This window comes from Pollachius pollachius (assembly GCF_949987615.1).
Source record: "Pollachius pollachius genome assembly, chromosome: 19".
Lineage (NCBI taxonomy): Eukaryota > Metazoa > Chordata > Actinopteri > Gadiformes > Gadidae > Pollachius > Pollachius pollachius.
In genome coordinates, this window is record NC_136952.1 from 15444920 (window position 1) to 15459710 (window position 14791).

Below are 14791 nucleotides of genomic sequence, written 5' to 3' on the forward strand. Positions count from 1 at the left end.
TCCCTTCCTCAGCCCATATCCCTGCTCTCTCCCCGTCTCTCTTTCAACCTCTCTCTCCCTCTTTCTTTTTCCCTCCCTCCCTCCCTCCCTCCCTCCCTCTCTCCCTCTCTCTCTCTCTAAGTGTCGGCCGCCCCAGAGCCGCCCTCTAAATTGTCCAGAAGCACTGAAGCATCCATTTCAATTGGTACTTCCTCCCTGGGCTGGGCTTTTCTCCTGTCATTTACATATTCCTCTTAATCAAAGCGTCGCTGCGGAAACAGGAACGTGTCGTCATGGTTCACGAGTAGACACTTTATAAAATGGAGATGTGTCGAGAAATTACGCTGTGGCTGGCTGTGTGTGTGTGTGTATATGTGTGTATTTGTGTGTGTGTGTGTGTGTGTGTGTTTGAGCGTGTGTGTGTGTGCGTGCCTTTGTTTGGGGGCTGGGGACTTTGTGTAAAGTTGTGTGTGTGGGGGGGATGTGTTTGTGTGGGCATGTGTGCGTGTCATTGTCTGTGTGTGTCTGTGTCTGGATGTATATATACATGTATGCATCGATGCATGTGTGGATGTTTCTATGTTTCTGTGGATGTATATGTGTTGGCTTGCGTGGGGGGGTGTGTCCATGTGTGCGTGCATAAATACGTTCCGTCTGAGAGTTTATGTCAGATAGCAGGTGGATTCCAGGGACCGGTTGGCTCGCAAACACACGCACCCACACGCACAAACAGGCACGCACGCATTCACACACACACAAGAGTGAGGGCGTGCACGTCTGCGGTTACAAAGAGAGAAAATGACTCACAAAGAGTTGGTTGATTTCTTATAAAAAATGAATAAAATGAAATACCAAACACGAAATGAGCAGGAGGAGGAAGAGGACGATGAAGATGAAGATGAAGAAGAAGAATGGAGGGGAGGAGCAGTGGGGCGTACAGAGATGACTCCGGAACCTTCTCTGAGTTCCTTTGACAGGGCAAAGCCCGCACGGTCACAGCACCAGACAGACAGCTGCAGCCCTCCCATACATGCCTGTTGTTAAATATTGTGTGGTTTGATTTGTAGTTTATCATTACAAAGAAAACACACACACATACACACACAAACCCATACACAGATACCCCTTGTGAGGAAACGCAAGGATCAAAAGACTTAGGGTTAGTGAACCACTTTGCTATAATTCTTTTCAAAAAGCCATTCCAAAGCCTTTTGCTATTTTTTCCTGGCTGTAAACAGACTGGGTGAACCCACGTGTTGAAGACCTAGCGGTTGGAGGCCGGTCGGATGGTGTGATGGCTTCTATTCAGGTGTAGCGAGGTTATAGACAAGTTAAGCCCTTTCTCACAGTCACTGCAACTAAGGGAACACAGGCTTAGGTTCAGACAAACATTTGTAAAGGCAACCCTTAAAATGAACCCTGCGAAAGGTTTCCAGCGTGGGACAGGTGTGTGCAGGTGTAAAGGTGCCCTCTACATAGCTGACTGTGGGACAGGTGTGGGCAGGTGTAAAGGTGTTCTGTACTGGGTTAGGCGAGGGACAGGAGTGGCAAGGTAAAGCATAGAGAGATGTGGCCTACCTGGCTCTTACCTTCTGAGCATGCCGGTGAGGATCCGCGAGCTCTTGCCCAGGTTGGCGTCCGTCTCCCTCAGCTGAGGGTAGGAGGGGGGAGGGGGGAGGGAGAGGGGGAGACACGTGTCGTCAACAACATGATTCACTATTTTTCACTTTTACAAAATACAGTTATTCTCGTCCAAAGGAGTTTTGGGAGCCATTTTGTCCTACTGACTATCCATACTGAGCCCTCAGGAGTTAAAGTGCATGCATAAGGTGAGAGAGACGGGGGGGGGAGAGACTGGTACGACAGACAGGTAGACAGGGAGAAAGAGACAGATAGGAGGGACGAGTAAGGGAGAGAGTGAAGGCAGGTAGAGGAGAAACAGGAAGTCCGCTAAGGGAAGGGGTTGAGAAAATCGTGTTGCTATCAGTTTGCTCACAAGACATCTTTTCTTTTAGTCCCTCTACAATTCTCTCCATCTCTCTTTTAGTCCCTCTCACTCGCACTCGCTCTCTCTGAGGTCACAGAAAAGTTTGTTGTATCTGAAGAAGTGAGGGCTCAGGAGTGAAGGGAACAGTTGGAGAGCCTGGAGAAGGTGTCTGGTGTGTCTTCTGTGTGTCGTGTGTGTTTATATATAAACGCTGACACTGCAGGAAGAGGCGCCACTGAATTCTAACTGTTGGCACATCTCAGGTGCACAGTGGAGGAGGGTGTGTGTGTGTGTGTGTGTGTGTGTGTGTGTGTGTGTGTGTGTGTGTGTGTGTCTATAAGAGTGAAGGTAGGAGTGTGTATTTATGTGTTACTGTTCATACCAAAATAAATCCCTTTCTGATTCTCATTAAATCATTCCGCTTGCACACAAACGCACAAATACACACACACACAAACACACACACACACACAGACACACACCATGTCCTATTGCTATACTTCCTGCCTTTTTAACTCTCCGTCTCCCTCCACATCTCTAGCTTTTTTCCATCTCCCTCTCAAGAGGAGAAGACTACTGTAAATCCTTTCTGTGCAAACTACTTCCAAAAATAACATCTCTGTGATATATCATTTTCATATTCCCTTCCTCCATATTTCTAATCATAGCTCATAAGTCTACTTTCATTAAAAACATGTGTGACATCCCTTGATGATAAAACAGCTGTGCAATGACAAAGGAACGCGTGGAATCCTTATGAACACATGAATGGCCGGGGTGTGTTTTTCTGGAGGCCAGGAAGTGAAGTTGCCTGTGTCAGCCAATGGGGGTGCTATGGAGAGGCGTCAACACGCTTCCTTCAGACCCCCAGTCCTAACCCACAGTTCTCACACATCAGAGAAGAAAAATAAATAAAAGGCCACACACCCCCCCGCTGAGAGCGAAGTGATAGCGAGAGGAGACTGTGTGTTTGTGTGTGTTTGTGGGGGGGTGAGGGAAATATTGATGTTAACTCTTCCGTCTGTTTGTTTATCTTTCATGCAAAGACAAGCTCCGACCTCTTTCATGGCCTCTGTCGTTCCATGCCTGTCCCGTCCCTCTGTCCGTCCATCTTCCTTCCTCTTTCTCCATCTCTCACTCTGCCTCACTGTCTGCCTGACTTTTTGTATTCCCTCATTCTGTCTTCCTCTCCCTATGTCTCTTGACGACTATTTATCCATTAGTGATTTAACTGTTCATTTTTCTGTATTGATATTACTTTGATATCAGCTATGATATGGCAGAATTAAAATGTGTATTATTTCATGCCAATAAAGCTATTTAATCGTTGTCGAAACAGAGAGCTCTCGGCAGACTGGGGCCTAGTGTGTGTGTGTGTGTGTGTGTGTGTGTGTGTGTGTGTGTGTGTGTGTGTGTGTGTGTGTGTGTGTGTGTGTGTGTGTGTGTGTGTGTGTGTGTGTGTGTGTGTGTGTGTGTGTGTGTGTGTGTGTGTGTGTGTGTGTGTGTGTGTGTGTGTGTGTGTGTTTGTTGGTAAGTGAGAGAGCCCATGCCCAGGTGTGTGTATGCGTGAGAGATTGAGTCTGTGGGAATGAGTGAGTGAGTGAGTGTGCATGCGTGTGTGAATGTCCTCACCCTCTCTCTAGCTCTCTGGATCTTCTCGCGGTCAGTGTTCAGGTTGGACAGCATCTCCTGACCGATTTGCTCTGTGAGAAACAAACAAACAGACACAGCATTAATGATGTACCGATCTCAAGGTGCAGCCGGTCAGGTCAGCAAAAGAAGGGGCCAGTAATGCTCGTCGTCAACATGTTTTATCCAACTTCTACCATGCGCACGCACGCACGCACGCACGCACGCACACACGCACACACACACACACACACACACACACACACACACACACACACACACACCATCCTGCCTTAATTAGTTTCTAATCATGGATGCGACACATTGAGGGATCTCCAGATTAAACGGAGCAGTCAGACAGCGACGTGACAAACAGGACGTATTACAGGGATATTAGAGGTTGGACGCAGGTATTAATAACCGGAACAACACTTGTATTAACGACCAGCCACCCTGGCGCCGGGGCGGAACAGCGCCCGGACAGACAGTGAGTCGTAGGGTAAATGTTGTGTTAAAGAGCTAAGCACACCTATCAGTCTCTGTCCCCCGCGAGGACGGCGGCCAAGGAGTAAATGACTACCGCGACACCGAGACGGCAGTGTGCGTTTGTGTGTGTGTTTAGGGGTGAGGGTGTGTGTTTTGGGGGGGTTGATTGTATTGCTTTTAATCAAGCTTACAAAACATGTGTGTCATGTGATGTTTCTAGATTATAATCTAACGATCTGAACAGCGTTACGCCGTCCCGAGAAAGTTCTGCCCAAGGAGCCCAGACGAAGGATTGTTTACTGGCGGTGGTGGTAACTCCCATGATGCATCGCTCCCTCCCTAACCTACTGCTCCTAGCTTCCACTATGTCCTAATCGTCAATCTTCTCCATCTGAGGGGCTTCACCTCCCAACAGTTCATCTCCCATTCCCATCCGTCTTACTCTCGGCATCCCCGCGACCCAATGATTTCTGAAGGCATCCATTAGGGTTGCTCTTTGCTTTGTTGAAACCACAACGCCGGGGGAAAGGATGTGGATGTAATCCAGAGCGAAAATAAAACCAAGAGGAAACAATGAAATACAACAAAGTGTTTGAGGTTGAATTTACCTGAATGACAGCATGTATTCAGATAATCTCAGAGTGGTGAGATTTGTATTTAATTAGTAGTTACAATAGTTCTCACAAAACACATTTCTGACATTTCTGTGTTTCATTTAAATAATTTTGGGTTCCTCTATATTCAATTTATTTTACTGCTCTGTCGCCTAAAATGCTATTGAACGAGATTTACTCTGACCGGTGGAATTTCACAAATATGTCGAGCAAATTGAATAACCATGTTTCCTTCAGGAGGAAGGAAACATTCTCTGCAGTTCCAAATATGGGCGGAGAGGATAAATAATTTCCTATTAATCCTCCTCAAACGTTCCTCGTTAGCGTGGAAAATATTCCTCCTGTTTGAGCGGCTATTAACAATTTAAATGACCCTGGCTCAGAGGCCTCGCTCCGTCTCGCTAAACTACTAAAATACACATCCCCAAAGGTCCGTTTAACAAGCCCATTACTGCATTACTCCGCGTCCGCATCAGCCCTGGACTGTTTAACGCTCCCCTAATGTACCAGCACATAATAATTAGTGTTGGAAAGTTAGGGGAATAAGTCAAGTACGACGGAAACACAGCGCCTGAATTAGACATTACATCAAGCCAGTGTACAGCCACACGTTGTGCTGCTGTTGAATAGCACAACGTTTCACACCCTGATTGGAAAAATAATGATTTAAAATGGCCATGACGTTTACACGGAAGAACCCAGGCGGCTACTGGGATTGACCTTTGCGTTCCTCTTCCCTGTTTTCGGCGACCTTTGGCTTGTGTTTTTCAAGGCGTATGGTTGAGTCATGACAAAGATTGCCATTTGAGAAGAAGCCTTTAATAATAAGAAGTGAAACCAGTACCCATCCAGCCTTTCAAACCAATAGGCCTGACAAAATGTAATACATTTAGACGTGAGTGGATATGCTGCCATATCGTCACGCAGTCACAAAACAATCGTGGCCACTGAGGAAACGTTTTCACCATGACCTCCAAGCCTACTGCCTGATGTAAAGGTAAAAGTAGGTTGGCTACCATCTAGTGTAATTGTCTGGAAGTAAAACAAAGCTCAGATCGTTCAATGGTTATTCATTAATCCGAGAAGGGAATTTCAGGGTTAACAGCAGAAGGACAGCGATAGACATTTAAAGAGATGTATGAATGTATGTCCATGTAGTACATGTTAGCTTGTACGTATACACTTCACTGTAAATATATTGTTCTGTAAACAGCAGGGGAGTGGGAGAAAGGCTGAGGGATAGAACACAATGACTGCTCGTCTGTACGTTGTAGCGAGGACATCTGAACAGATGTGATCCATCGGGTTTAGACGTCGAACACACGTGCCCCACTCATCTCACCGTATTTCCTACTCACTCAAACCTTATCCGAGTATTGATCGGGTGTTGATCCGCGTGTATCAGAACAAGCTATATAAAGGGTTGGTCCTCATTAACTAGGGTGGTTTACAAATGTATCTTTTCATTAATACTGACCAATGGCTCGGGAACTCAAGGCTGATGCCCACTAGCTATCCCATACATTACTCATCATGAACAGCAAAGACCATTATTTCGAGTCCAGGCAGTTCTGACGTACAATCAATTATCCTCCCCATTAGTGAGCTGCAACATGCCTCAATCATTTTCTTTGCTACAGATGTGTTTTGTGGACAGATTCATTATTATTATGGACTTTGTTTTGATGTCAGGAAATAATGCTTAAAATAATCCACAAATAATAATTAAAAACTTTAACTTATTACAGATTTATGTTTTACATTTAAAATTTGCAGAACATACATACTGCTTTACACAGTACACATAATTAACCATTACTAAATATTTGATTACTTTCACTGATAATTTAGGTCTGGTATATCTAATGTGGCTACAGTATCGACAGAGACTCATCTCTAATGACAACCAATGGCGGCTCTTTCATGTGAAATGTTCCATGTTTGACGATATCTCACACAAGCGTTTCAGCACTGCAGTTTTGTATGCATTAAGTCATCCAGCTGGCCTGACGCAGTAAGCCCCACCCTCACCCCGACGACGAGGCCAGTCAGAGGGCCAAACAATCTTCCCTATGACCCTCCCTCCCTCCCTCCCTCCCTCCCTCCCTCCCTCCGTCCACGGCCCTATCATAATTGGACACATCATCAATTTTACAGGAGATGTTTGAGAGCGGGGTCCATGTGGCTCCTCGGCCCCTATCCACCTCCCTGCTCTCATCCTGCTCTTCCTCGTCCTCCTCCTCTTCTTCCCCAGAGCGATAAGAGGGAGAGAGACAGAGAAAGAGAGAGACACAGAGAGAGAGGAGCTGCAGGAGCTGACATCGCTCGCTCCCAGGGCGAGAGAGACCGCGTTTTGAAGGTTACCACACACACTTCTGTCCGGACATAGTGCTCGCACATACACTCTCACACACACACACACACACACACACACACACACATCAACGAAAGAGAGTCGCAGGGAAGCGTTCCCTGGTGGGTAGGTACAACACACACACACATCTAACACGAGCGCGCACACAAACGCACACACAGCACCACAGTCAACTTCCACGGGACTCCCAGGTGAACAAAGTTAGCCGTCTTTGAACACTTTTCCACCGAGGGGCTTTTCCTGTTTTGCTGCGAGGGCTTTGGGTCTGCAGCCGGGTGACATTCTGTCATCACCGCAATCAAAGGCCCGAGCCTCGCAGGGATGCCGGTTGTAGCGCTACACGCCCACGGGCCATGCGGCCATCGTCTCCCCGACGTCACACCTCTGCCACACGGCTCTGCGCTGCAACTGCTGATGAAGAGGAGCCAACTGCCTGGGCGCTAGGGGGATGGTGGTGCTGAAGGTGGAGGTACAAAGGGGTTGGTGGTGGTGGAGGAGGTGAGCGGCCGGAGCAGTGCTCTGAGAGTCGATGTGTGCTATGACAGTCTGCTATGAGGCTGGCGCCACCACTGTGGGGCTGGATGTGAACCACCAGCTATAGGCTGGCTGGGCAGGAACAAGGCGGATGGAAGGGTCCGGATAGGTTGTCTGTATGACACTGGAGGCCCTCCCAACCCCTCCAGTATGTTTCTCTGGATTTAAGTATAAAATAAATTAAAGTAGATCTAATCAAGACATGATAAAATCAGTTTGGTTCCCTATTGAGTTGTAGTCTAATACTGTACAGTCCTGTCTAGATATGACACATCCTTCAGAACAAAAAAAATACATAATAACAGCAAACCTTCAAGAGCTAGTCGGGATGAACCCCGGTGGTATTTTGAGCAGGCAGTAGTGTAGACGGCTGGGTTTGGACCCCATGTGCCATGTCTATGAGCAGCAGTAGCAGCAGTGGTAGGCAGTAACAGAGGATCTCCCGGCCCTCTCTCCCCCCTCCGTCAGCGGGTGTTTTATTCCTCTGCCTCGCCCCTGACCCTCCACCCGCTCCCACTCTGACAAATCACTTCTGATTAAGACTGATCTCTGTTAGTCCAGCCTATTCATCATCCCGCACAACATTTCCCTCTCCTCCCACCTCCCGCCTCCCTCCTCCTATTACATCCTCTTACCATCCTCTCCTAACCTTCATCCTCTCCTCCCCTAAAATCCTCTTCCCTCCTTCTCCTTCTCCTCCACTTCTTCTTCATCCTCCTCCCTCTCCTCCTCCTCCTCCTCCCCTCGCCTTCTCCGCCTCTTCCTCCTCCTCCCCCCTCCCCCTCATCTCCTCCTCCTCCCTCCCCCTCCTCTCCAGCTCCTCCTCCTCCTCCCTCCTTCTCCTCCTCCTGACCTCCAGGCTGGATCAGCATTGTGGTAGTAAGCGGCTGATAATGGAGGCTCCGAGTTGGGGGGAGCGGGCCGTCTGGTGGATGATGAGGCGATGGTTTAATTGGTACGAACGACGGCGGGCCGAGGAGGAGCGCCCCGGCGCTAATAGAACCGTTTGTTTAAGGCTGAGGTTTGAGTGCTGCCCTGCCCCTTACGTTTCCCACAATCCCACCTCCCCCCCTCGTCCCCTTCAACTCAAAGTATTTTTCCTGTCTTACGGTCTGGGTTTGTACGGCGAGGGGAACCTAACGATTGAATAGAGAGGGTTTGGCGGCAGAGCTCTTTAACACGGCAAACAAGACGACCATCGTGTCTGATCTGCTCGTACCGGCTTCAACTGGTTGGGCGGCGAGACATGTAGAGAGAGGAAAGAAACAAGGTGCAATATGACTGAAATAGGAGGCAGGATACTGAACTGTGGGAACCTCACACATCAGAGCGTGACGCCAGTAAGAGTGCTTTTGTGGTACGGGTTTTAAATATTCCACATTACAATTAACCCTGAACCTGATCCTGAACACCAAACCATTTGGTGACTAGGTGGAGGTGCGAGGGGGGTTCTTGTCAGCAAATTGCCTGGACTTAATCAACCAGTCTTACTGAAGCATCCAAATGAAAACTAATAGACATTGGGGGGCTGGGGCCCCGCAACCACTCAATACGCTCCTCCAACCCCCCCATACAAGCAACACTTTGTGGGTAAATAAAAAAAGGCACCACTTTGCATGGTCTTCAATTAAAATGGAAAACAAGAGTGCACTCTCCACAGACGGCTGCCTGGCTCATATCTCGGTTCCGAGAGGAGGGCCGCTGGTCAATTGGAAGGTGAAAAATATATATCTGATCCGACTGATTTATTCCATTCCCCTTCTCTGTTCAATTAACCTATTCACCGGCATAACCTCGCTGTCCTGAAGTCCACACAAGTGGAGAATTTAGATTTGCTTCCCGCCTTGTGTTTTATTAATACAGAGCGCGTTCCTACAAGGCCCCATCGCCACCTAAAACAAAACCCATGAACGGATAGAAAGTCCTGCTGGAGTCCAAATATTGAGTAACAGAAACACTTTCCTCACACAGATGCTATAGATGGAATGAGCACTAGGAGAGAGCGAGAGCGAGAGAGAGAGAGTGAGTGAGTAATAGCGAAAGAGAGGGAGATAACTTGTCATTCTCCTGGCCCGGTAGAGTTTAAGAGTGGTAATCATCACATTACTTTAGATTAAAGGCTTCTCACGTCTCTAATCAGAAAGTTGACGGGCAGATCAAAGACCACAACGCTAATTTATTGCCTTTTAATTATCGGTACAACAGCCCACCTAAGGCCTCTCTTCATGCCCATCTCCTCAAACTCCAGCAAAGCCAGATCTGTCGGCCCAAATCATTTTACCTTCATTAGCACGGGCACACACACACACACACACATATATTTATATATAAACACGCACTGGTTAAAGTAGAGGGGGTTTAGAGAGTGTGGAACCCCTTAATTATGTTTGTCAAGCCGTGGTGCGGCGGCCCTCATTATCGTCCTCTGACGATGTCCGCACCTTTTAGCACTCTTCAACACCTCATGATTATAAGACATTTCAGCTTTTTTAATAAATTAATCACTTGTTAATTGTGCTTTGCTGCAGATCCTCCCCCACCCGCTCCAAACATCCCCACTACCCACCGTTGCATGGATTTCTGAGCGCCTAAAAAGTTAAATGGTACGTGGGAGCCGTCTGAACTACCTACAGAAAGACATCTAGACTTCCTTCATCAGCACTTGATCACAACACTCCCGTTTCAACGGATGAACGTTCTCTACCTGCTTCTGGCCAGCTGCTCCTTGTCATGTGGCTACCACGTTAAACAACAAACAAACAAACACTAATCAAACACACACACACAAAACATGAACGACAACTTTGCAGGGACCAGCATCCTTAGAAGGACCAACACTTCACATAGGTCCTCAAAAATCCCAAAACGGTCCTTCAAGTTGTTGAGTTTCCTAAATTGACTTGGGTCCAACTCCCGTTCCCTTTGTTTCAGTCGACGATAAAAGGATAGCCTTTGTTAAGCCGCATTAGCAGCTAGCCAAAACTAAAACAGGAGCTAATGTAAAAACAAACAAGGAATCTGCAGGGCTGCAGAACTGTCGACTGCCATTTAGTGACGCTGAAGATGCAGGCCTGGAAACACCTACATCAAACACCAGGGAGATTGGAACGGCTTGGCGCGCTAAGGGTGGTGGCGCCAACGGGATCTGACAGTTTGGAGGGACTAAAAGAATATTTCCTCCTAACTTTAAATTCATTAATACTCATCAGCAGTGTGTGTGTGTGTTTGTGTGTGTTTGTGGAACCTCACAAGGATGCGTAAGGTTCTATGTAGTAGACCAGCCCAGTGCTGTTTGATAAAGCTGATTTAATTATTGAAGATCAATTGTTAAATGTTGATGACTGTTCATTGTATGACTTATGTTGTACAGTGTTAGTATGCCACTGTGTTGCCGTAAAAAAAATAATTAATTTCAAAACAAAGGGAATCATGAATGAATGAATAAATGAATAAAACAACATTTATCCTGGAGAATAATTAGCGCAAACACGCGACGATGGAAAAGCCATTTGGGAGGAACCCCAAAGTGTTATGACAGTTGACATCAAAACAAAGTACGCTGAAAATGTAATGACAAATGACAAGATGTAAACACACAGCGCATTAACTCTTTCACATGTCATTTATCAGAGTGCTTCAAAATTTCAGTTAGTACGCTACTTAATCTCTGAAAAACAAAGCCTGACACCAAAATGATGGCAGTTGTGGCCCCTAAAAGGTAGAAAGAAGAGGAAGGATTTGTCATCAAATTCTGACGAAAACCTTCCTTTAACATACAGACATCCTAAGAGGCTTATTAAAACATACATTTAATTCACCTTAAAGGGGAATCGTCCCACTCTATTTTCTATTCTTACAAGACTACTGCCTCATGAGTTTCCGAAAAAGATTGGTCCAATTAAAAAAAAAAAAAGTGGAAATGAGTTGATGTTTTTTTAAACAACAAGCATATAAAGCAGTACCTGGTTATGTTACAAAGAGTGGCGCTTACCCTTTAACTGACCTTACGATGCCTCACCGAAAAGCATGACACAAACTGTGGCATAAAGTGTGAGGTGCGTTTGTCTGAAATGTTCCTCACGTGGAACAACAGCTCAACGGTACACTATGTTATTGTGCTTGCCCCGTCACAACGAAACAGAAACACAAGGCAATGCCAGCACAAAGTCCTTGTTGTTCTTTGGGTTTTATTACCAACATGCGTCTCTGCTCTGAAAGAGAAATAGTGTTGCCATTATCTGCAGGGATCGGAGTTATGGAGTGGTCTTCACAAAAGAGACACACACACCAAGTCCCTCATTAAAGAGCGGCGCGGCCGAAGCAGATGAAGGCCACTTATTGTCATCTGGCCGCATTGTCAGCCGGGAGCGTCCATCCGAAACACAAGCGCCACGTGTGTGATCGTTCGTCTACGCATTCTTTACATTGCTTTCCAGACAAGGAATATAACACCCAAGCTAACCAACCGACGCACAGAAATCTGTGTCTTCTTAGCAGACATATCTATCAATAAAATGCCACAGCTGACGGGGAACAATCGGGTTGTTTGACATTTCAGACGTTGGGCGTCAAACCTTGGCAGGAAGTTAAATTAACAGCACACTTGTGACGTTGAATAGCTTTGGGCTCCTTGGCTAACGGACCAATCAACAGTCGACTGGAAAAGAATAATAGGAATCCAACCCCGGTAGCAGACGTTCACGATCTGGTTCGTCACGATACAAACGTCACACCTGATTAACACACCTTGGAATGGGACATATCACCTGAAACATCTCCAGCGTGGAGGTCCAGGGAGACGTTGGATCTTTAAAACGGCGTGCATCACTGTCTGGGTGTCACCACGCGCGCGCGCCTCCGTCACATTAACTCCAAAACAGCTCTGACTGAAGCCGTCACCATCCCCCGCCACCCTCTTCCCTGCTAATGAAGCATATCTAACTTTTCAGACATGGCAGAACTAATTTAATCTACCTTTGGAATGGGCCTCGGAGGCACCTAATTAATTATTCATTATGAACATGATATTATAACTCAATTGTCATCTCGCTGGATGGCCTTCACTCTAAACCACCCCCCTCGGACCCCTCCCTCCCTGTGTCTCAGTCTTTTGTCTTGTGGCGCCTTTCCTTTGCACCTCGTTCCTTATTGCTCTTAATCTACATAACCGAGCGCAGGACGCTGTCATCGTAGCCGCGGAACAAAATCATTTGCCTTTTTTCTGTTTTTGAAGTAAAGGAGGTGGTGGAGGGGGTGGGGGTGGTAGAGGAGGAGGAGGAAGAGGAGGTGGTGATGGCGGAAGCAGCGGATGGCAGGTGTCAAGAGAGAAGGAGGAGGGGCAATGGGGAGATGAGATGGGTGACTCCCTATGGGTTTGTGTGTTGTACTGTGACTAGGCCCACTGTGACTGGGAACAGTGGCAAAGAGAGAGGCAGAGAGAAAAGAAAGACATCATGTCTGCGATAACCACCACCTCCTATTTGCCCCGCCTGCATTATGCATGTCCTCTAGTGAAGCCTTCATGTCGGTTTTCTTGTTGACTGGTTGGTCAGCGGGGAGGATAATATTTTTCCCTATTCACGTACACCAGGGTTGATCTTAACCTAGAGTCATTTTCCTACTACTAAGCAAACACGGTGGCGCTGGGCAACCTTGTAGCAATTGACAGACACGGCAGTGGAAAGGTGTGGTTCCTGCACGCATGAAGAAGACAATATCTTCCACCTGCATTTGGATAGCTAGCACAGAGGGGGAACAAAATAATTGAGATAGCTATCACAGAGAGATTACAGCTGGATGTAGATAGCTGAAACATATGCGAATCAACCGGATGGAGCTAGCTCGCGCAGCAGGGGTATGACTAGCATGCAGCTACCTTGTAAAGAAAGGCAAGAAATGGATGAAGCTGAATTACAAATGTAACTGGGTTGCACAGATGGTATATCAACTAATGTAGCGATGTAGCACAGGAAGATACATCTCTAGATGTAGTTAGCACACAACTAGCTACCACAGAGGGGTACAAATATGCAGATTCACAAGAAAGCATGCAGGTGTTTGACGTCTGAGCAGATCAGCATGTGCTCACCCTTATGCTAACAGAAGAGAAAATGTCACTCATCTTTCTCCAAAACATAGTATCAGCTCTTAAGTAACTTTCATAGAAAACAGTTTCTTTATAGAACACTTTGATCGCAAATATCAGCTGAAAATTAGCTTAGTTGCGGCCACAACATTTTTTGGTTCGCCCCTAAGTAAGCTTTAGTATGAATTAACATCAGAATACTTACATGCATTAAGTCTGTCCTATATTTAAAAACATGTTAAATATCTATATGGACAGCTCTCTTTCAATAGTTGTTTCAGGTGTGGACACTTTTTTTTGAAAGTCTGGGAAGGTACTTTGAAGACTTAACCTAATCAAACAACTCTATTTCTTTCACAAGTTTGTCAAAAGCAAGAGAACAAAAATGTGAACATGATCACTCTCTATTCAAGAACTTTCAATCGCTGATCCTTTTGACAGAGACGATTCGTCCCTAGCAACCTCAGTGCTTTATTTTACTTTTTCAATTATTATTCTGAGCCATCTCTCCTTTCAAGGTTTGTTGACAGACCACTGCAAAGAGGTGTCTTTCATTTAGAGTGGCGGATTAGAGTGACAGGGGTATGTCTTGTACTAGACGATGATTCTAGGTTTTTCGGCGCGCCTGAAAGAAGTTAAAAGCCGATGTTGACCTTAGCGCCGGCAACAAACAAACAGGAAAACTAATCTTTGCGCACTGCCAACGTCGTGTGTCAGTCAACGCCATGTATCACAAAACTCTATGTTCGTTTATTCAGGTAAGAGTGTTAATCCGCTCATCACCGGTTGTCTTGTGCGTCTTTCAAAAGACGTCACAGGTTACAAAGCGCCACTCTTTCACTTTGGGCTCTTCCATCATAAAGACAATGAAAAAAAAAGGTCCAATCAAGAAAATTCCCTGGGCAGGGGCGGGTCTGAAAGAGTTAATCACAACCCCAGCGGTCTCACCCTTTCCGCCGCAGACAGCTCCAAGTCGGAGCTCCGACCACCCCAGCGATATGAGCTGTGACAGGGGGCAGCCCGGCCGCGTGCCACCCCGCTGATTGTAATTGAGGTCGACGCGTGACATCCCCCGCTACGCGACCCCCCCGATGCCGGTCTTG

The 14791-nt window shown here is 46.6% G+C and overlaps 1 protein-coding gene across 2 annotated transcripts in view; it reads right to left on the bottom strand.

The window, feature by feature from the left end:
- The window catches only part of vti1a (vesicle transport through interaction with t-SNAREs 1A), a 115186-nt gene that overhangs the window by 38704 nt on the left and 61691 nt on the right, over positions 1 to 14791 (bottom strand). The window contains exons 6-7 of one of the 2 annotated variants that reach the window (XM_079756552.1): positions 3599 to 3669; positions 1569 to 1630 (exon numbers count right to left, since the gene is read on the bottom strand). In XM_079756552.1, coding sequence (XP_079612678.1) covers positions 1569 to 1630; positions 3599 to 3669 — 133 coding nt within the window. Of the gene's footprint in view, positions 1 to 1557; positions 1631 to 3598; positions 3670 to 14791 lie in introns of both variants that reach the window. The other variant, XM_079756553.1, reaches the window with a different exon arrangement.